Source organism: Embiotoca jacksoni, unplaced genomic scaffold, assembly GCF_022577435.1.
Source record: "Embiotoca jacksoni isolate LCO1_2020_lvr unplaced genomic scaffold, fEmbJac1.0.p SCAF_48, whole genome shotgun sequence".
Taxonomy (NCBI): domain Eukaryota; kingdom Metazoa; phylum Chordata; class Actinopteri; family Embiotocidae; genus Embiotoca; species Embiotoca jacksoni.
In genome coordinates, this window is record NW_027185401.1 from 85,053 (window position 1) to 106,785 (window position 21,733).

Below are 21,733 nucleotides of genomic sequence, written 5' to 3' on the forward strand. Positions count from 1 at the left end.
TACTTGAAAGAAACAGGATTGAGGAAATGAATTTAGTTCACTGAATTGGTAAAACCTATATTTTATATTTTAGGTTGATTTTGATATTTATTTATTTATTTATCTGTCCACATTTCCTTGTTCCCTCCTTCAGATCTGCAGCTGGAAGATGGGCGGAACCAACATGGGTGGAGTCTAAGAGCTGATGTCCTCATTGGCTGCAGAGTCACATGATGTTTAAATCAGAGCTGAAACTAGTTTACTATATATGTTTTACTATATAATAGTAAAACACCAACAGGGAACATTTTCTGGTTCGTGTGTACTTTTACTTTTTGTGTTTTCAGTGTATTTTTGCTGACGATACTTTTACTTCAACAAGGTTTTGAATGCAGGGCTTCTAGTATTTTCAGTCTGGTATCAGAACTTTTTCTGAAATAAAGGAGCTGAATTCTTTCACTGCTTCATATATAGTAATATAGATTATTCAGAGGGAACAAAGCAGCACTTTTACTTTAATACTTTCACTAAATGTTGCTGCTAAAGCTTCTGTACTTTTACCTGAGTAAGCTGTTTAATTAAGGACTTTGACTTGTAATGGAGTATCTTTGTTTTCTTTGCTGTATTTGTACTTTTACTTCAATAAATGTTCTGAATACTTCATCCACCACTTGTCTGAGTTGAATTAGACTAAATGGTGCTGCTTGTTTCCAGAATGACCACCAGAGGGAGCACTCTGCCCACTGACAGCGCTCGTTGCCCCTGGAGACTAATAAGTGAACTTATCAGAGGTAAAACAAAGATCCTCAAATCTTTGTTTCATGTTACAGCAGCAGAAACAGAGGGCGTCTCAGTTTGTGGGGGAAACTTCAACTTAGTCATGAATCACAGCCGAGACGACGAGTTTGAGGAGGAATAAAAAAAACTGCTCTCAAACTCAGCAGCTGCAGTCTGTCACGTTTCCTTGTTCCCTCCATCAGATCTGCAGCTGGGAGATGGGCGGAGCCAACATGGGTGGAGTCTAAGAGCTGATGTCCTCATTGGCTGCAGAGTCACATGATATTTAAATCAGCTGAAACTATTTTGATCTTTCAGTAAGTGAAACTCACACAGTCACTGCTGCTGAGAGGTGAAATGGAGCAGAAAGGAGTTCAGTTGGACCTAGAAACCTTCTCTTGTTCCATCTGTCTGGATCTACTGAAGGATCCGGTGGCTCTTCCATGTGGACACAACTACTGCATGGAGTGTATTAAAGTCCACTGGGATGGACGGGACGGGAGTCTACAGCTGTCCTCTGTGCAGGAAGAGGTTCATACCAAGGCCTGTCCTGGTGAAAAACACCATGTTGGCAGCTTTAGTGGAGGAGCTGAAGAAGACTGGACTCCAAGCTGCTCCTGCTGATCACTGCTATGCTGGACCTGAAGATGTGGCCTGTGATGTCTGCACTGGGAGAAAACTGAAAGCTGTCAAGTCCTGTTTAGTCTGTCTGGCTTCTTATTGTGAGAAACACCTTCAGCCTCATTATGATGCCTCAACATTCAAGAAACACAAGCTGGTGAACCCCTCCAAGAAGCTCCAGGAGAACATCTGCTCTCTTCATGACGAGGTGATGAAGATGTTCTGCCGCACCGATCGTCAGATTATCTGTTATCTCTGCTCTGTGGATGAACATAAAGACCACGACACCGTCTCAGCTGCAGCAGAAAGGACCGAGAGGCAGAGAGAGCTCGAGGGGAGTCGAGGAAACGTCCAGCAGAAAATCCAGGACAGACAGAAAGATGTGAAGCTGCTTCAGCAGGAGGTGGAGGACATCAATCAGTCTGCTGAGAAAACACTGGAGGGCAGCGAGAAGCTCTTCACCCAGCTGATGAGTCTCCTCCAGGAAAGAAGCCGCGATGTGAAGCAGGAGGTCAGATCCCAGCAGGAAACCCAAGTGAGTCGAGTCAAAGAGCTTCAGGAGAAGCTGGAGCAGGAGATCGCTGAGCTGAAGAGGAAAGACGCCAAGCTGGAGCAGCTCTCACACACAGAGGATCACAACGAGTTCCTGCACAACTACCCCTCAGTGTCAGCACTCAGTGAGCCTACAGACTCATCCAGCATCCATATCCGTCCTCTCACCTACTTTCAGGATGTGACAGCAGCTGTGTCAGAGGTCAGAGATAAACTACAGCAAGTTCTGGATGAAGAATGGAAGAAGATCTCAGTGTCAGTGAATGAAGTGGACGTTTTACTGTCACAACCAGGACCAAAGACCAGAGCTGGATTCTTAAGATATTCACAAGAAATCACACTGGATCCAAACACAGCATACAGACAGATGTTATTATCTGATGGGAACAGAAAAGTAACTTTCATGAATCAGAATCAGTCTTATTCTGATCATCCAGACAGATTCAGTAGATGTTGTCAGGTCCTGAGTAGAGAGAGTCTGACTGGACATTGTTACTTTGAGGTGAAGAGGAGAGGAAGAGGAGGAGTTCATGTAGCAGTCGCATACAAGAATATCAACAGAACAGGGAGCTGGATGGAAAGTGGATTTGGACATAATGACAAATCTTGGTCATTAGATTGTTCCAATAACAGTCTTTGGTACAACAACATTCAAACTCCCGTCTCAGGTCCTCCATCCTCCAGAGTGGGGGTGTACCTGGATCACAGTGCAGGTACTCTGTCCTTCTACAGCGTCTCTGAGACCATGACTCTCCTCCACAGAGTCCAGACCACGTTCACTCAGCCGCTCCACGTTGGGTTTTGGTCTGCGTTCGTTGGAAACTCTGCTGAGTTTTGTAAACTGAAATAAACTGAAGTCTTTCAGGTTTCAGTGGGTTTAAACCTGCATTTTCATTTTCCATTTCATTTTCTCTCCATCATTGAGGCGTTTCTGCTCTGAACAAAGATCTGCTGTCAATCAAGCATTATGGGCGTCACCTGGACGTCTTCTTGATAGTTGTTATCTTCATGTTAATATGTTTTATTCTTGTTTTTAAGCTCTTTTCACACCGTTCCTGTAGTGAAAACCACGTATCTCTAAATTTGGTGAAGTTGAATTTTGAATTATTTTCTGATAATTTAAAGAGATTTAAATGTTCTTTTATGGACTGAGATGATTCTCCTGCTAAATTAACTATTTTATAAAACCTGACAAAGCTGAAAAGGTGTTTATTTCTTAGATACGTGGTTCTCACAGGACAGCAACGCTCCAAATATGTGATGATCTGGTTCAATATGACGCTTTACAAATCAACAATATATAAAGTAGTTGAAATGAGCAAAACCTTCAGTGACTATGATGGTAAAATTCACTTTAATCCAGCAGCAATATGAATCTAAAAACATCATATATATAATAGGAAAACACTAACAGGGAACATTTTCTGCTTCGTGTGTACTTTTACTTTTTGTGTTTTCAGTGTATTTTTGCTGACGATACTTTTACTTCAACAAGGTTTAGAATGCAGGACTTCTAGTATTTTCAGTCTGGTATCAGAACTTTTTCTGAAATAAAGGAGCTGAATTCTTTCACTGCTTCATATATAGTAATATAGATTATTCAGAGGGAACAAAGCAGCACTTTTACTTTAATACTTTCACTAAATGTTGCTGCTAACGCTTCTGTACTTTTACCTGAGGAAGCTGTTTAATTAAGGACTTTGACTTGTAATGGAGTATCTTTGTTTTCTTTGCTGTATTTGTACTTTTACTTCAATAAATGTTCTGAATACTTCATCCACCATTTGTCTGAGTTTAATTAGACAACATGATGCTGCTTGTTTCCAGAATGGCCACCAGAGGGAGCACTCTGCCCACTGACAGCGCTCGTTGCCTCTGAAGACTACATATCCCAGAATGCCTCGCGTTCAGTCTTCGTTCCCAGGAAGAGAGGAGCGGGGTGAATTTTCTATAGTTGGATGGTGAAAACTTCCCAGATTGAGGATATTCTCGAGGCTAAAGTTTGGAAAGATGGAAACCTGTTGATTGTGTGTAGAAATGCAGAACAAAGAGAGCGAGCGGACGGGATTAAAGAAACATGTCGTTTTAAAGTAGTGAATAGTAGTGACGTCACGAGGTGTGCCGACGCTTCGAAGCGCGTGTCGAGGCTTGCTTCATTTAGGGGAGGAGCCACAAATGATGACGTCCGAAGCCTCGCTGCCCTGCTGTACCACGTGACTGTTTCAGGAAGTGGTTCAGATTTTGCCTGGAGGTTTGACAGCAATATAAACTCTTCAGGCTCCATTCAAAATGTGGGTTGTTGGTGGAGAGTTGAGGTCAGTTGAGAGTTTGGATAGTTTGGAGAAGTTAGAGAGAGAGAGAGATAGTTTGGAGATTTCGGAGAGTGAGGAGAGAAGGAGGTGATAAGATGGAGCCAGCTGGGAAGAGGAGGATTTCCCCTGTGGGAACACTTTGATTTGATAACTCCTAATAAGCTAAATCTAACTCTATTTCCGACACATTAGGTTTGCTTATCAAGAACTGTATTTTTCACAGTTTCTTATTTTATTCAAAGGTGAGGTGTTTATTGTGCTCCAAGGAGTTGGGGTACAATAACAACACCTCATCCATGCTGAGGCGTTACCGTGCCTTGCATGAGAATAAGGAGGAAACTGGAGCTTCACCCAGCCAAGGTAAGTCATTACAATATTACAAATGCACCATCACAATTTTTCCCTGTTCACTTTTGTTTATTGTGCAAATAAAGACAGGTAACAGACACTGTATTTATTCTCTTTTAACCAGCCACCAGAAAACAAGAGCTGGATGAAGCCCTCGTCTCCATGATAGTGAAGGACACACAGCCCTTCAGTATTGTGGATGATGTTGGATTCAGGGCATTTGTGTCCAAACTGGATCCTAATTATGTCCTCCCTACAAGGCAGGTATGTATGGGTGCATGCATGAAACAAATGAGTACTTTATTGTGTCTCACAGTTCAGCACTATGTATTTTTTCCTTGAGGCTCTGAAGGCCATGGTGGAGGCCAAGTATGAGTCAGCTAAGGAGAAGGAGAAGGCTAAAGTGGAAAAGGTGGCTGCTGTTAGCCTTACTTCTGACATGTGGACATCCACAAAACCAAAAACTGTTGAGAAACTGTTATTTCTGAATAAAAATGAATAAAATGTCCCCTGTCCTGTACATCATTGTCCAAGTTACACAAGCATATTCAGTCCCCTCTTCCTAGTTCCACAAACACTTCCACTGTCCTCTGCCTGCTTAAGCTCATGACATTTTCCTAAAGTGACAGAAAAACATGATTACACAACCTGCCATATCATATGATACGACCATTTTGGGAAAATTTACACACAGAATACATTCAAAAAATATTTTATTATGCACATATGTGATCATTTATGTACAGAAATTATTTGGTCATACATTTTTGTAATTCATAGTCATTCCCAACAGCCATAACAGACACAAAAATTCAATGCATCACATGATGTGGTTCAGATACAGCTGCCTGTGATTATACACTTGGCCAGCAGGTGGTTTCGTGTTCACGTGAAGCTTCGAGAAATGAACCCTTTCTAGAACCAATTGGCTGAAGTGGTTCGATGCCTCATGAGGCTTCATCTCACCATCACTAGTGAATAGAAACCGTATCCAAAAAGAAAGTAAGTGGAGTAATGATTGAGAAAGGGGAGAGGGAAATACAGCAGGTGAAGGTGCAGAATAAAACCACCTCTGCAGAGGCAGTGAAGAGGTTCAGCCAGAGTGGAGGAGCCGATGGAAGAAGTAAAGCCGTCAAAACGAGCCACAGCAGTCCTCCATCAGACAAAACGAGGGGGAAACAACGGTCGACTTACAAAACACAAACAAAGCTGGTCACTTTCACAGCAGGGGGTAGTAAATGCTACGATGGAGGTCGAATCCAAACCAGAGAGGATTCAGATCATTGTTAAAGCAGCAGTCCACCACTTAGATATCAGCGGACTAACACGGGAGGACGTCAGAAATGATCTCAGTATTCAGGCAAGTCCGGAGCAAATATGATCTGAGAGTTTTTAAATACACATCGCACTGGAGCGAGGCCCAAAACATCACCTCCATCCAGGGCTCAGTTTGATGTTATCCACCACAGAAACAAACACACGAGGAACACAGCTCCAACGCTCACTCCACCGCTGGAACTCTCCCTGCACAACAGGTATGAGCTGCTGACTCATGAAGTGTGTGATGACACTAAGTCTGTGGAAACTGGTCATTACATCACCAGAAACAAGGCTGATGGAAGCACGAGAAACAGCCTCAAAACCACTGCTAGATCAAGAGCCAGAAGAGACACAGTTCAGGTCCCTCAGACACCAGGCGGTATTTTGATGGAGGACGCCATCACCAAGCACGTTAAAATGGCTGAAAATCTGTGTTTGGATACCACCAGTGTGAAGGAGTTAACGGAGCTCCTCCCAGTTATCCTCTGGACTCGTCCAAGAAGTCTGAGGGTTCTGATCCACACGGGTCCTTCTGACATCCTGCAAAAGAGAACGGGCTCTGAGACTCTGGAAAAAGATTTCACACTGCTGCTGAAAACCCTGAGTGACCATCGATCACAAGACGCGTTTATTTCCGGACCGATTCCGACGCGCAAGAAAGGAAGTGAATCGTTCAGTGAACTCCTGATCCTGAAAACATGGCTGACGTCAACACGCCTCAAACATGGGATACGTTTGATTGACAGTTTTAACCCTTTGTGGAACCGTGAGGAGCGTTTCAACCTGATGGAGTTCATCTGAACTTCACTGGATCCAGACTTCTCGGCGCCGACCTACAACCTAAATTACTATCTTACTAGACGGCGATCTCAAAATTGTCAAAGTTCATCCACAACCAGCCTCCTCTCCAGTCTGAGAGTCCCTGCAGCTGAAATTGCCTTTTTTTTATCGTCGGATCTTTGACCGATAAATCTTTTCTGGTTAATGATCTCATCATCGATAAGACTTTGTACTTTCTGTTCCTGGTTGAAACGTGGCTTAACAACACGACTGGTGAAGCAACTCTGATAGAGGCTTGTCCTCCTCACTATAAATGTTATCAGTCAGTTACACAGAACAAGAGAGGAGGAGGGATCGCAGTGATCTTCACCACAGTTTGGGTGTAATGACATCGACCTCGCTGATTTTACATCATTAGAATATGTTGCTCTGCAGCTGAAAGGTAAATCAACAGTACTGATCATCACAGTTTACCGGCCACCGACGTACTCGGCACTATTTCTGCAGGAACTCTCAGAGTCGATCTCACCAGGTATCACCAGATATGACAGGTTCATTCTGAACGGAGACTTTAATATTCATGTAAATAACAAGAACGACCACAAAGCTCCAGAGCTGATGGATTTACTGGACAGCTTTGAAGTGACCCAACATGTAAAGCAAGCCGCCCACCAGCAGGGTAACACCCTGGACTTGGTGATAACAAGAGGGTTACACGTGGATCAGGTTTCAGGACGTGAATTATCTTTCTCTGACCATTGCTGTATACTTTATGATGTGATTGTAACCATGGCAACGACTAAAGGGCAAATTGTGGTTCAAAAGACACTCCTTGAACCATATAATCATGAGTGCTCTTTAAATGAGGTGGTTGAACACTTCAACAACTCTGTCGTCTGTTCTAAATACTGTTGTAATGTTTCTGAATACTTCATCCACCATTTGTCTGAGTTGAATTAGACTAAATGGTGCTGCTTGTTTCCAGAATGGCCACCAGAGGGAGCACTCTGCCCACTGACAGCGCTCGTTGCCCCTGGAGACTAATAAGTGAACTTATCAGAGGTAAAACAAAGATCCTCAAATCTTTGTTTCATGTTACAGCAGCAGAAACAGAGGGCGTCTCAGTTTGTGGGGGAAACTTCAACTTAGTCATGAATCACAGCCGAAACGACGAGTTTGAGGAGGAATAAAAAAAACTGCTCTCAAACTCAGCAGCTGCAGTCTGTCACGTTTCCTTGTTCCCTCCATCAGATCTGCAGCTGGAAGATGGGCGGAGCCAACATGGGTGGAGTCTAAGAGCTGATGTCCTCATTGGCTGCAGAGTCACATGATATTTAAATCAGAGCTGAAACCAGTTTTATCTTTGAGGAAGTGAAACTCACACAGTCACTGCTGCTGAGAGGTGAAATGGAGCAGAAAGGAGTTCAGTTGGACCGAGAAACCATCTCTTGTTGCATCTGTCTGGATCTACTGAAGGATCCAGTGGCTCTTCCATGTGGACACAACTACTGCATGGAGTGTATTAAAGTCCACTGGGATGGACAGGACCGGACAGGAGTCTACAGCTGTCCTCTGTGCATGAAGAGGTTCATACCGAGGCCTGTCCTGGACAAAAACACCATGTTGGCAGCTTTAGTGGAGGAGCTGAAGAAGACTGGACTCCAAGCTGCTCCTGCTGATCACTGCTATGCTGGACCTGAAGAAGTGGCCTGTGATTTCTGCACTGGGAGAAAACTGAAAGCTGTCAAGTCCTGTTTATTCTGTCTGGCTTCTTATTGTGAGAAACACCTTCAGCCTCATTATGATGTCGCTCCATTAAAGAAACACAAGCTGGTGAACCCCTCCAAGAAGCTCCAGGAGAACATCTGCTCTCTTCACGACGAGGTGATGAAGATGTTCTGCCGCACCGATCATCAGATCATCTGTTATCTCTGCTCTGTGGAAGAACACAAAGACCACGACACCGTCTCAGCTGCAGCAGAAAGGACCTAGAGGCAGAGAGGGCTCGAGGGGAGTCGAGGAAATGTCCAGCAGAAAATCCAGGACAGACAGAAAGATGTGAAGCTGCTTCAGCAGGAGGTGGAGGACATCAATCAGTCTGCTGAGAAAACACTGGAGGGCAGCGAGAAGCTCTTCACCCAGCTGATGAGTCTCCTCCAGGAAAGAAGCCGCGATGTGAAGCAGGAGGTCAGATCCCAGCAGGAAACCCAAGTGAGTCCAGTCAAAGAGCTTCAGGAGAAGCTGGAGCAGGAGATCGCTGAGCTGACGAGGAAAGACGCCGAACTGGAGCAGCTCTCACACACAGAGGATCACAACGAGTTCCTGCACAACTACCCCTCAGTGTCAGCACTCAGTGAGCCTACAGACTCATCCAGCATCCATATCCGTCCTCTCACCTACTTTCAGGATGTGACAGCAGCTGTGTCAGAGGTCAGAGATAAACTACAGCAAGTTCTGGATGAAGAATGGAAGAAGATCTCAGTGTCAGTGAATGAAGTGAACGTTTTACTGTCACAACCAGAGCCAAAGACCAGAGCTGGATTCTTAAGATATTCACAAGAAATCACACTGGATCCAAACACAGCACACAGACAGATGTTATTATCTGATGGGAACAGAAAAGTAACAGTAATGGATCAGAATCAGTCTTATTCTGATCATCCAGACAGATTCAGTAGATGTTATCAGGTCCTGAGTAGAGAGAGTCTGACTGGACGTTGTTACTTTGAGGTGGAGAGGAGAGGAAGAGGAAGAGTTGAAGTAGCAGTCGCATACAAGAATATCAACAGAAAGAGCGGGAAGGAAAGTGGATTTGGAGGTAATAACAAATCTTGGTCATTAGATTGTTCCAATAACAGTCTTTGGTACAACAACATCAAAACTCCCGTCTCAGGTCCTCCATCCTCCAGAGTGGGGGTGTACCTGGATCACAGTGCAGGTACTCTGTCCTTCTACAGCGTCTCTGAGACCATGACTCTCCTCCACAGAGTCCAGACCACGTTCACTCAGCCGCTCCACGTTGGGTTAGGGTTATTCATCGTTGGAAGCACTGCTGAATTTTGTAAACTAAAATAAACTGAAGTCTTTCAGGTTTCAGTGGGTTTAAACCTGCATTTTCATTTTCCATTTCATTTTCTCTCCATCATTGAGGCGTTTCTGCTCTGAACAAAGATCTGCTGTCAATCAACCATTATGGGCGTCACCTGGATGTCTTCTTGATAGTTGTTATCTTCATGTTATTATGTTTTATTCTTGTTTTTAAGCTCTTTTCACACCGTTCCTGTAGTGAAAACCACGTATCTCTAAATTTGGTGAAGTTGAATTAGATTATTTTCTGATAATTTAAAGAGATTTAAATGTTCTTTTATGGACTGAGATGATTCTCCTGCTAAATTAACTATTTTAAAAACCTAACAAAGCTGAAAAGGTGTTTATTTCTTAGATACGTGGTTCTCACAGGACAGCAACGATCCAAATATGTGATGATCTGGTTCAACATGACGCTTTACAAATCAACAATATATAAAGTAGTTGAAATGAGCAAAACCTTCAGTGACTATGACGGTAAAATTCACATTAATCCAGCAGCAATATGAATCTACAAACATCACATATATAATAGTAAAACACCAACAGGGAACATTTTCTGCTTCGTGTGTACTTTTACTTTTTGTGTTTTCAGTGTATTTTTGCTGACGATACTTTTACTTCAACAAGGTTTTGAATGCAGGACTTCTAGTATTTTCAGTCTGGTATCACAACCTTTTCTGAAATAAAGGAGCTGAATTCTTTCACTGCTTCATATATAGTAATATAGATTATTCAGAAGGAACAAAGCAGCACTTTTACTTTAATACTTTCACTAAATGTTGCTGCTAACGCTTCTGTACTTTTACCTGAGGAAGCTGTTTAATTAAGGACTTTGACTTGTAATGGAGTATCTTTGTTTTCTTTGCTGTATTTGTAATTTTACTTCAATAAATGTTCTGAATACTTCATCCACCATTTGTCTGAGTTGAATTTGAAACTAGATTAGATGTTCACACGGGGAACACGTCTGCACTACATTTAACTATAGTATGGAGGAATCTAGCAGGGATGTGTGAGTGGGATGTAGAAAATGAAACATCGGTGGGTGGTGGCCATTTTCCAATATGTTGGAAAGTATCTTTACAAAGGAGGAAGCAGGAGATATAGTGGGTAAGTGGGTCTTTAATATATATATATATATATGAGCGAGAAATGGATCAAATAGATTGAAATGAAGATATTGAACAGATTAATAGAAAATTAATATTTACAGTGCTGGAAGCTGCAAATCCAACAAGTGTTAAAGGTGAAGGAAGGATGAAGAGAAAGGCTGCCCCCTGGTGGACAGATGAGTGTTGGAGAGCAGCGACAGAAAGAAACAAAGCTCTCTTAGGTTATGAAGAAAAATCACATCACTTCCAGAATTTAATACAATACGAACAAGCCGAAACGAGGGTTCATAAAAAAATCATTCTGAAAGCAAAGAGGGAAATCTGGAAGAGTTATTGGATCAGATTTGGGGGATGATTAGAAGCAGGAGAGGAATTAGTAGAGTACGGCAGGTTAGTTAAGATTATAAGATTATGGAAATAATGATTACAGACAGATTCACATTTTATTTTGAAACCAGGGAGAATGATACCAACTCATCAAATTGATTTCAGAAAGGTAGAGGAACTATGGACCAAGTTATTTATTTGGAAACAGAAATTTAATTAAAACTGCAAACAGTGATGTACGGGCCCTCACACTCCTGCGCGCCATCCCCCCGATGACAGCGCGCGAGAGACCTGTATACCCGCTAAAAGTTGCTATTTTTGTCTCGTTTCCTGTCTCCAGCAGGGGGCGCTGGCGAACCGTTTGGCCACGCCCGCTCGCGAAACACATATCACGTGTATCGTCTCACCACGCAGGATGTTTGCTCCAAGTTTCGTGAGGTTTCAAACATCCTTTGACCTTAAAATTAACTTCTTTTGTCACGGCGAAGGAGCCAGTGTGCCATGTCCATCAAAATGGCCGCCTCTCACGGGCTCACACATCGACGAAAACGAATTATTTTGATAACTTTTAATCCCAAACATGTTTTCTATTCAGTGAACCTAAATTCAAGTCGGGGCGACAAAATCCCTCTGAGGAGTTCGACAAAGTACAACACCTCAGAATTGCCCAAAATGGCGACTAAATTCAAAATGGTGGACTTCCTGTCGAGTTAACGTAACGGTGCAATGTAACTTTTTTGTGCGTCCAGGTGTGATACACTTGTCCACTGGATTTGGTGAATTTAGGTAGATGTGGCCGCCGGGGCATCTCTTTAGGGGGCGCTCTCGAGCCATTTGGCCACGCCCACTCGCGACTCCACTTGGAATAAGACATTTTTCACCGGGAGACATATGTTTATCCACTTTCATGAGTTTTTGAATATGATAAAGCTTCCAAAAAGGAAAATCACTTTACATAAGAATAATAAGGAAAGAGAAAAATAATTCCTTGAAAAACAACAGGGCTTCACACCCTGAAAACCAGACTGGCCTGTCAGACCACGTTCCTTCCCGACAGGCCCGCCTCCTGTTTTACCTCATGAACGTGAACGCATCACAGAGATGAAGTTCAGGTGGTGTCTTTGAGGGAAGCTGAGAGAAGGAGGTGAAAGAGGAGGTGAAAGAGGAAGGCTCGTTTCACACACACACATTTCCCTTTTAACAGCATCGTGTCAGTGTGTGATCAGTGTGTGTCGCAGCAGCACCTCCTCCTCATCATCATCATCATCATCATCATCACCACCAGCTGCAGCATCTCCGGCCGCCCGGCAACACCGTGAGTTTTATTTTAAATATTCTGACTGACACTTCTGATGTTTTTACTTTCATCTCCAAGTATTTGTTTCTCTCTGTGACTGTTTTTTTTATTTTTGTTTTTATAAATGTTTGGATACTCCGGTTTTCAGCAGTAGTTTGTGTTTTTCAGTCGTAGACGGAGTCTGTGGTAAGTCGTCCGATTCATCAGATAAGATAAGGCGCATTCCTTTAAACACGTTCCATTCGATCTATTTTTAAATCACAAAATGTTTTATTCATTACTTAAACATCAACTTCCTGTGTCATGGTGAGCGAGCCGTTTGGCCACGCCCACTTGCAAAACACATCACATGTATCATCTCACCATGCTGGATGTATGTCACACGTTTCATGAGGTTTCAAGCATCCCTTGACCTTAAACATCAACTTCCTGTGTCACGGCGAGACATCCAACTTTGCCGCATCGTCACGGCGACGCCCATTGACAAAGTCGAACGAATGTCTCAATATATCATCAACGACATGTTTAGGTTATTGTGACCTGAGTTTAGGTTATTGTGACCTGACTTTAGGTTCATGTGATCAACCAGCTGGACGTGGAATGTGAAAGTATGAAAAGTGTTATTTCCAGTGGCCAACAGGGGGCGCTATGACTATGAGCGAATATTACCCCACTGGGGTCTTCAGGGCGGGGCTGTTATCATACCTGTGATGTTTGGAGAAGGTCGGTCCATGTACATAAGATTTAAAGCAACTCCAAGTTTCATGGCGAGACGCTCAAAATGGCCGCCATGCTACGGGCACACACATCGATGAAAACGAATTATTTTGATAACTTTTAATCCCAAACATGTTTTCTATCCAGAGAACCTAAATTCAAGTCGGGGCGACAAAATCCCTCGGAGGAGTTCGACAAAGTACAACGTGTTAGAATCACCCAAAATGGCGACTAAATTCAAAATGGTGGACTTCCTGTCGAGTTGACATAAAGTTGCAATGTAACTTTTTTCTGCTTCTCCCTGTGATACACATGTCCACCGGATTTGGTGAATTTAGGTAAATGTGGCCGCCGGGGCATCTCTGTAGGGGGAGCTCTCGAGCCGTTTGGCCACGCCCACTTGCGACTCCACTGGAATATGACATTTTTCGCTGGGAGACAAATGTTTATCCACTTTCATGAGTTTTTGAAGATGATAAAGCCTCCAAAAAGGAAAATCACTTTACGTAAGAACGACTAACGACCAACATCTTTCCTAAATACAGTCGGGCTTCAGCAGCGATTCTCGGTTTCTTTGTCTGACTGATTATTTGTGGAACGTGTCCGAGCCGTCCTCTCCTGAGTCGCAGCTCCGCCTCACCTGCTCCTGATCACATGTGACAAAACTGCACTCAGTGAACTCATCAGCTTCTCCTGCTGAAATTATCTGGTCCTTCAACTACTCTGTGCCAAATGAAGTCACGCCAGGTGGTAGTTTCAGTCTCTGTGTAACTTGTTTAACTTGTTTTTTTGTTGTTGCTTCCTGGATTGCAGCCTGTTCAGTCATCAGCTCCTGTCTGCCTCGCCCCGTATGCGTCTTTTGGTTAAGTTTGATTATGAAATGCGTTTCTTTTTGTTAAATCCCTGGTGTGCTCCGTCTTTGCTGCGGCCAAGAACCGGGCCGGAACACAAAATATACAAAAATAATATAAAATGCTGGTCAAAACATTTCAGCATTTTAGTTTTTGTCATAAAGAGCAACATAATTCTTCATAATGTTTGCAGGTAAGATTGGAGGGATATAATTTAGAGGAAGGGATTTCATTTCCAAAACTTCTTTATCATTTGGACTATCAGTAGTTGTAAAGCTAATCCTTTCCTTCCAGTGTCCTTTTTACCGTTAGTCACAGGTTGGTGTTGAAGTGACTTTACTTCACACTTTGCAGAACGCTTCCCCAAACCAGCGTCTGTGGACACGATCTAAACTCTCCTGTTTCCCAGCGAGTGATTTATCTTCCCTCTATCTCACAAGGCCTTGAGTGAAGGGCTGTACCACAATCTTTGATCAGATTGTTTGGCGGTCTTGCTGTCGTTTTATTAGAGTAAAATCAACAAAGTGTAAAAATGTATTAGAAAATGTAAAAACAAATTTTCCTTCTAATCTCATGAAATACAAAAGAGAGAAAAACAAATCTTTGATTCGATGTTTTGCGATCTTATTTTTTGGAGACCTGGTAGCAGTAATTGGAAGCACATGGGTGTGTGGGTTATTGTATATGTGACCAGGTGAGAAAACACAGGAGACAGAATAAACTGGAACTTGAGACCGACGGAGACAAAGATGTGAACTTTATTACATCATAGAAAATAAAACGTATCTCCAGTCGACTGGATAATCCAACTAAACACAGGGAATAATGAAGGGGTTGAAATAACTATGTTTAATACAAAAATCAAATCAACCATAAATTAACAGCCAAAGAAATAAAGAACGTGGGTCCAAACTGCTCTGTCAGGGAATTATCAAAACAAGCTCTGGAGTGTCAGCACAGTACAGAGATTTTATTCAGCGAAGCAGAAGCTAAATTAATAGAGAAGAAACATGGTGAAGGAGCGGCAGCACAGTTTGGAGACACGGGAAGACGACTTCATGCTATTCAGAGAGAAGTTGGCAAAGGGAGGACGTCCGGAGGAAAACACATGAACCAGACTGAGGGTCGGACACACAAGGCTGAACAAAACAATGCAGTTAATGAATAAAACACCCGACGGGATTATGTGAGTGCTGCAAAATACCAGAATCTGTAGATCATATCATTTGTTATTGACAGAAATTCACACGAGAGTGAGACGAGTTTAAAGAGGAAGCTGGAAGTTGAGGAGCTAAAGAGATGAAATAAACCTGAAGGGGAAGGAAGTGTTATTACAATACTTGAAAGAAACAGGATTGAGGAAAAGAATTTAGTTCACTGAATTGGTAAAACCTATATTTTATATTTTAGGTTGATTTTTGTTTTCATTTATTTATTTATCTGTCCACCTTTCCTTGTTCCCTCCTTCAGATCTGCAGCTGGAAGATGGGCGGAACCAACATGGGTGGAGTCTAAGAGCTGATGTCCTCATTGGCTGCAGAGTCACATGATATTTGAATCAGAGCTGAAACTAGTTTTATCTTTGAAGAGGTGAAACTCACACAGTCACTGCTGCTGAGAGGTGAAATGGAGCAGAAAGGAGTTCAGCTGGACCAAGAAACCTTCTCTTGTTCCATCTGTCTGGATCTACTGAAGGATCCTGTGACTCTTCCATGTGGGGACAGCTACTGCATGGAGTGTATTAAAGTCCACTGGGATGGACAGGACAGGACTGGAGTCTACAGCTGTCCTCAGTGCATGAAGGCGTTCACACCGAGGCCTGTCCTGGACAAAAACACCATGTTGGCAGCTTTAGTGGAGGAGCTGAAGAAGACTGGACTCCAAGCTGCTCCTGCTGATCACTGCTATGCTGGACCTGAAGATGTGGCCTGTGATGTCTGCACTGGGAGAAAACTGAAAGCTGTCAAGTCCTGTTTATTCTGTCTGGCTTCTTATTGTGAGAAACACCTTCAGCCTCATTATGATGCCGCAACATTCAAGAAACACAAGCTGGTGAACCCCTCCAAGAAGCTCCAGGAGAACATCTGCTCTCTTCACGACGAGGTGATGAAGATGTTCTGCCGCACCGATCGTCAGATTATCTGTTATCTCTGCTCTGTGGATGAACATAAAGACCACGACACCGTCTCAGCTGCAGCAGAAAGGACCGAGAGGCAGAGAGAGCTCGAGGGGAGTCGAGGAAACGTCCAGCAGAAAATCCAGGACAGACAGAAAGATGTGAAGCTGCTTCAGCAGGAGGTGGAGGACATCAATCAGTCTGCTGAGAAAACACTGGAGGGCAGCGAGAAGCTCTTCACCCAGCTGATGAGTCTCCTCCAGGAAAGAAGCCGCGATGTGAAGCAGGAGGTCAGATCCCAGCAGGAAACCCAAGTGAGTCGAGTCAAAGAGCTTCAGGAGAAGCTGGAGCAGGAGATCGCTGAGCTGAAGAGGAAAGACGCCGAGCTGGAGCAGCTCTCACACACAGAGGATCACAACGAGTTCCTGCACAACTACCCCTCAGTGTCAGCACTCAGTGAGCCTACAGACTCATCCAGCATCCATATCCGTCCTCTCACCTACTTTCAGGATGTGACAGCAGCTGTGTCAGAGGTCAGAGATAAACTACAGCAAGTTCTGGATGAAGAATGGAAGAAGATCTCAGTGTCAGTGAATGAAGTGGACGTTTTACTGTCACAACCAGGACCAAAGACCAGAGCTGGATTCTTAAGATATTCACAAGAAATCACACTGGATCCAAACACAGCATTCAGTTACCTGTTATTATCTGATGGGAACAGAAAAGTAACAGCAATGAATCAGACTCAGTCTTATTCTGATCATCCAGAGAGATTCATTGGATGGTTTCAGGTCCTGAGTAGAGAGAGTCTGACTGGACGTTGTTACTTTGAGGTGGAGATGAGAGGAAGAGTTCAGGTAGCAGTCGCATACAAGAATATCAGCAGAACAGGGAGCTGGGAGGAAAGTGGATTTGGAGGTAATAACAAATCTTGGTCATTAAATTGTTACAATAACAGTCTTTGGTACAACAACATTCAAACTCCCGTCTCAGGTCCTCCATCCTCCAGAGTGGGGGTGTACCTGGATCACAGTGCAGGTACTCTGTCCTTCTACAGCGTCTCTGAGACCATGACTCTCCTCCACAGAGTCCAGACCACGTTCACTCAGCCGCTCCATGTTGGGTTTTTGTTCGGGTTAGGGTTTGTCTCCGTTGGAAACTCTGCTGAGTTTTGTAAACTGAAATAAACTGAAGTCTTTCAGATTTCAGTGGGTTTAAACCTGCATTTTCATTTTCCATTTCATTTTCTCTCCATCATTGAAACGTTTCTGCTCTGAACAAAGATCTGCTGTCAATCAACCATTATGGGCGTCACCTGGACGTCTTCTTGATAGTTGTTATCTTCATGTTAATATGTTTTATTATTGTTTTTAAGCTCTTTTCACACCGTTCCTGTAGTGAAAACCACGTATCTCTAAATTTGGTGAAGTTGAATTTTGAATTATTTTCTGATAATTTAAAGAGATTTAAATGTTCTTTTATGGACTGAGATGATTCTCCTGCTAAATTAACTATTTAAAAAAAGCTGACAAAGCTGAAAAGGTGTTTATTTCTTAGATACGTGGTTCTCACAGGACAGCAACGCTCCAAATATGTGATGATCTGGTTCAATATGACGCTTTACAAATCAACAATATATAAAGTAGTTGAAATGAGCAAAACCTTCAGTGACTATGACGGTAAAATTCACTTTAATCCAGCAACAATATGAATCTAAAAACATCATATATATAATAGTAAAACACCAACAGGGAACATTTTCTGCTTCGTTTGTACTTTTACTTTTTGTGTTTTCAGTGTATTTTTGCTGACGATACTTTTACTTCAACAAGGTTTTGAATGCAGGACTTCTAGTATTTTCAGTCTGGTATCAGAACTTTTTCTGAAATAAAGGAGCTGAATTCTTTCACTGCTTCATATATAGTAATATAGATTATTCAGAGGGAACAAAGCAGCACTTTTACTTTAATACTTTCACTAAATGTTGCTGCCAACGCTTCTGTACTTTTACCTGAGGAAGCTGTTTAATTAAGGACTTTGACTTGTAATGGAGTATCTTTGTTTTCTTTGCTGTATTTGTACTTTTACTTCAATAAATGTTCTGAATACTTCATCCACCATTTCTCTGAGTTGAATTTGAAACTAGATTAGATGTTCACACGGGGAACACGTCTGCACTACATTTAACTATAGTATGGAGGAATCTAGCAGGGATGTGTGAGTGGGATGTAGAAGATGAAACATCGGTCGGTGGTGGCCATTTTCCAATATGCTGTAAAGTATCATTACAAAGGAGGAAGCAGGAGATATAGTGGGTAAGTGGGTCTTTAAAATATATATATATATATGAGAGAGAAATGGATCAAATAGATTTAAATGAAGATATTGAAGAGATTGATAGAAAATTAATATTTACAGTGCTGGAAGCTGCAAATCCAACAAGTGTTAAAGGTGAAGGAAGGATGAAGAGAAAGGCTGCCCCCTGGTGGACAGATGAGTGTTGGAGAGCAGCGACAGAAAGAAACAAAGCTCTCTTAGGTTATGAAGAAAAATCACATCACTTCCAGAATTTAATACAATACGAACAAGCAGAAACGAGAGTTCATAAAAAATCATTCTGAAAGCAAAGAGGGAAATCTGGAAGAGTTATTGGATCAGATTTGGGGGATGATTAGAAGCAGGAGAGGAATTAGAAGAGTACGGCAGGTTAGTTAAGATTATAAGATTATGGAAATAATGATTACAGACAGATTCACATTTTATTTTGAAACCAGGGAGAATGATACCAACTCATCAAAGTGGATTTCAGAAAGGTAGAGGAACTATCGACCCAGTTATTTGTTTAGAAACAGAAATTTAAAAAGAGCTCAAGTGAATAAGGAGTCAGTGATGTGTTTTTTGATGTGGAAAAGGCATCATGATTTGGTTTGGAAGGAGGGATTGTTGATGAAATTAAATATGATAGGAATATGTGTCAGAACATGTCATCGGATTAAAGAGATAAATGATGTTTCCTCTCAAGTTCAGGGTGATGTTGGACGATCCCTTTTTGCTGATGATGGATCAGAAATGAATGCTACCTACATATCATCCTTTTAACCAGGCCACATAAAACAGTGTTGTTCACCAGGAAGAGAGGAGTTGATGCTCAGATAAAGATTCATGGACAAAACATCATGACGGTAAGATTCACTTTAATCCAGCAGCAATATGAATCTACAAACATCATATATATAATAGGAAAACACCAACAGGGAACATTTTCTGCTTTGTGTGTACTTTTACTTTTTGTGTTTTCAGTGTATTTTTGCTGACGATACTTTTACTTCAACAAGGTTTTGAATGCAGGACTTCTAGTATTTTCAGTCTGGTATCAGAACTTTTTCTGAAATAAAGGAGCTGAATTCTTTCACTGCTTCATATATAGTAATATAGATTATTCAGAGGGAACAAAGCAGCACTTTTACTTTAATACTTTCACTAAATGTTGCTGCTAACGCTTCTGTACTTTTACCTGAGTAAGCTGTTTAATTAAGGCCTTTGACTTGTAATGGAGTATCTTTGTTTTCTTTGCTGTATTTGTACTTTTACTTCAATAAATGTTCTGAATACTTCATCCACCACTTGTCTGAGTTGAATTTGAAACGAGATTAGATGTTCACACGGGGAACACGTCTGCACTACATTTAACTATAGTATGGAGGAATCTAGCAGGGATGTGTGAGTGGGATGTAGAAGATGAAACATTGGTCGGTGGTGGCCATTTTCCAATATGCTGTAAAGTATCATTACAAAGGAGGAAGCAGGAGATATAGTGGGTAAGTGGGTCTTTAATATATATATATATGAGAGAGAAATGGATCAAATAGATTTAAATGAAGATATTGAAGAGATTGATAGAAAATTAATATTTACAGTGCTGGAAGCTGCAAATCCAACAAGTGCTAAAGGTGAAGGAAGGATGAAGAGAAAGGCTGCCCCCTGGTGGACAGATGAGTGTTGGAGAGCAGCGACAGAAAGAAACAAAGCTCTCTTAGGTTACGAAGAAAAATCACATCACTTCCAGAATTTAATACAATACGAACAAGCAGAAACGAGGGTTCATAAAAAATCATTCTGAAAGCAAAGAGTGAAATCTGGAAGAGTTATTGGATCAGATTTGGGGGATGATTAGAAGCAGGAGAGGAATTAGTAGAGGACAGCAGGTTAGTTAAGATTATAAGATTATGGAAATAATGATTACAGACAGATTCACATTTTATTTTGAAACCAGGGAGAATGATACCAACTCATCAAAGTGGATTTCAGAAAGGTAGAGGAACTATGGACCCAGTTATTTGTTTAGAAACAGAAATTTAATTAAAACTGCAAGCAGTGATGTACTGGCCCTCACACTCCCACGCGCCGCCTCCCAATAGTGCAGCAGGCGAGGGACCACATATCCCAGGGTAAAGTTGCTATTTTTGTCTCGTTTCCTGTCTCCAGCAGGGTGCGCTGGCGAGCCGTTTGGCCACGCCCACTTGCAAAACACATCAGATGTATTGTCTCACTACGCCGGATGTATGTGACACGTTTCATGAGGTTTCAAGCATCCTTTGACCTTAAACATCAACTTCCTGTGCCACGGCAAGTCATCCAACTTTGCCGCATCGTCACGGCGACGCCCATTGACAAAGTCGAAGGAATGTCTCAATATATCATCAACTATATGTTTAGGTTATTGTGACCCAACTTTAGGTTCATGTGATCAACCAGCTCAATGTAGAATGTGAAAGTATGAAAAGTGTCATTTCCAGTGGCCAACAGGGGGCGCTATGACTATGAGCGAATATTACCCCACAGGGGTCTTCAGGGCGGGGCTGTTATCATACCTGTGATGTTTGGAGAAGGTCGGTCCATGTTCATAAGATTTAAAGCAACTCGTAGTTTCATGGCGAGACGCTCAAAATGGCCGCCACGGTACGGGCACACACGTCGATGAAAACGAATTATTTTGATAACTTTTAATCCCAAACATGTTTTCTATCCAGAGAACCTAAATTCAAGTCGGGGCGAAAAAAATCCCTCGGAGGAGTTTGACAAAGTACAACGTGTCAGAATTGCCCAAAATGGCGACTAAATTCAAAATGGTGGACTTCCTGTCGAGTTGACCTAATGGTGCAATGTATCTTTTTTCTGCGTCGAGGTGTGATACACGTGTCCACCGGATTTGGTGAATTTAGGTAAATGTGGCCGCCGGGGCATCTCTTTAGGGGGCGCTCTCGAGCCATTTGGCCACGCCCACTCGCGACTCCACGAGAATACAAAATTTTAGACGGGAGACATATGTTTATCGACTTTCATGAGTCTTTGAATATGATAAAGCCTCCAAAAAGGAAAATCACTTTACGTAAGAAGAAGAACGTCCAAGAACAGCTTTACGAAAAACAACACGGCTGTCGCACCGATTCTCGGTGCTCCGGCCCTAATTAATATTTACAGTGCTGGAAGCTGCAAATCCAACAAGTGCTAAAGGTGAAGGAAGGATGAAGAGA

General features: G+C 42.3%; 2 protein-coding genes across 2 annotated transcripts; both read left to right on the plus strand.

The window, feature by feature from the left end:
* The first annotated feature begins 1,113 nt into the window (after positions 1-1,113).
* On the plus strand, positions 1,114-3,697 carry LOC138210788 (tripartite motif-containing protein 16-like). Its single transcript, XM_069170109.1, is given in 2 exon segments — positions 1,114-1,253; positions 1,255-3,697. Coding segments are annotated over 2 exon segments (1,665 nt in total). The 3' UTR covers positions 2,780-3,697.
* An 11,986-nt stretch (positions 3,698-15,683) lies between these two features.
* On the plus strand, positions 15,684-18,304 carry LOC138210794 (tripartite motif-containing protein 16-like). Its single transcript, XM_069170115.1, has one exon. It carries the CDS (start codon positions 15,710-15,712, stop codon positions 17,384-17,386), a length of 1,677 nt encoding a protein of 558 aa, XP_069026216.1. The 5' UTR covers positions 15,684-15,709; the 3' UTR covers positions 17,387-18,304.
* The last annotated feature ends 3,429 nt before the right edge of the window (positions 18,305-21,733 follow it).

Coding starts and splice junctions, on each gene's coding strand:
- LOC138210794 (XM_069170115.1), top strand. CDS start 15,710: ATGGAGCAGAAAGGAGTTCAGCTGGACCAAGAAACCTTCTCTTGTTCC.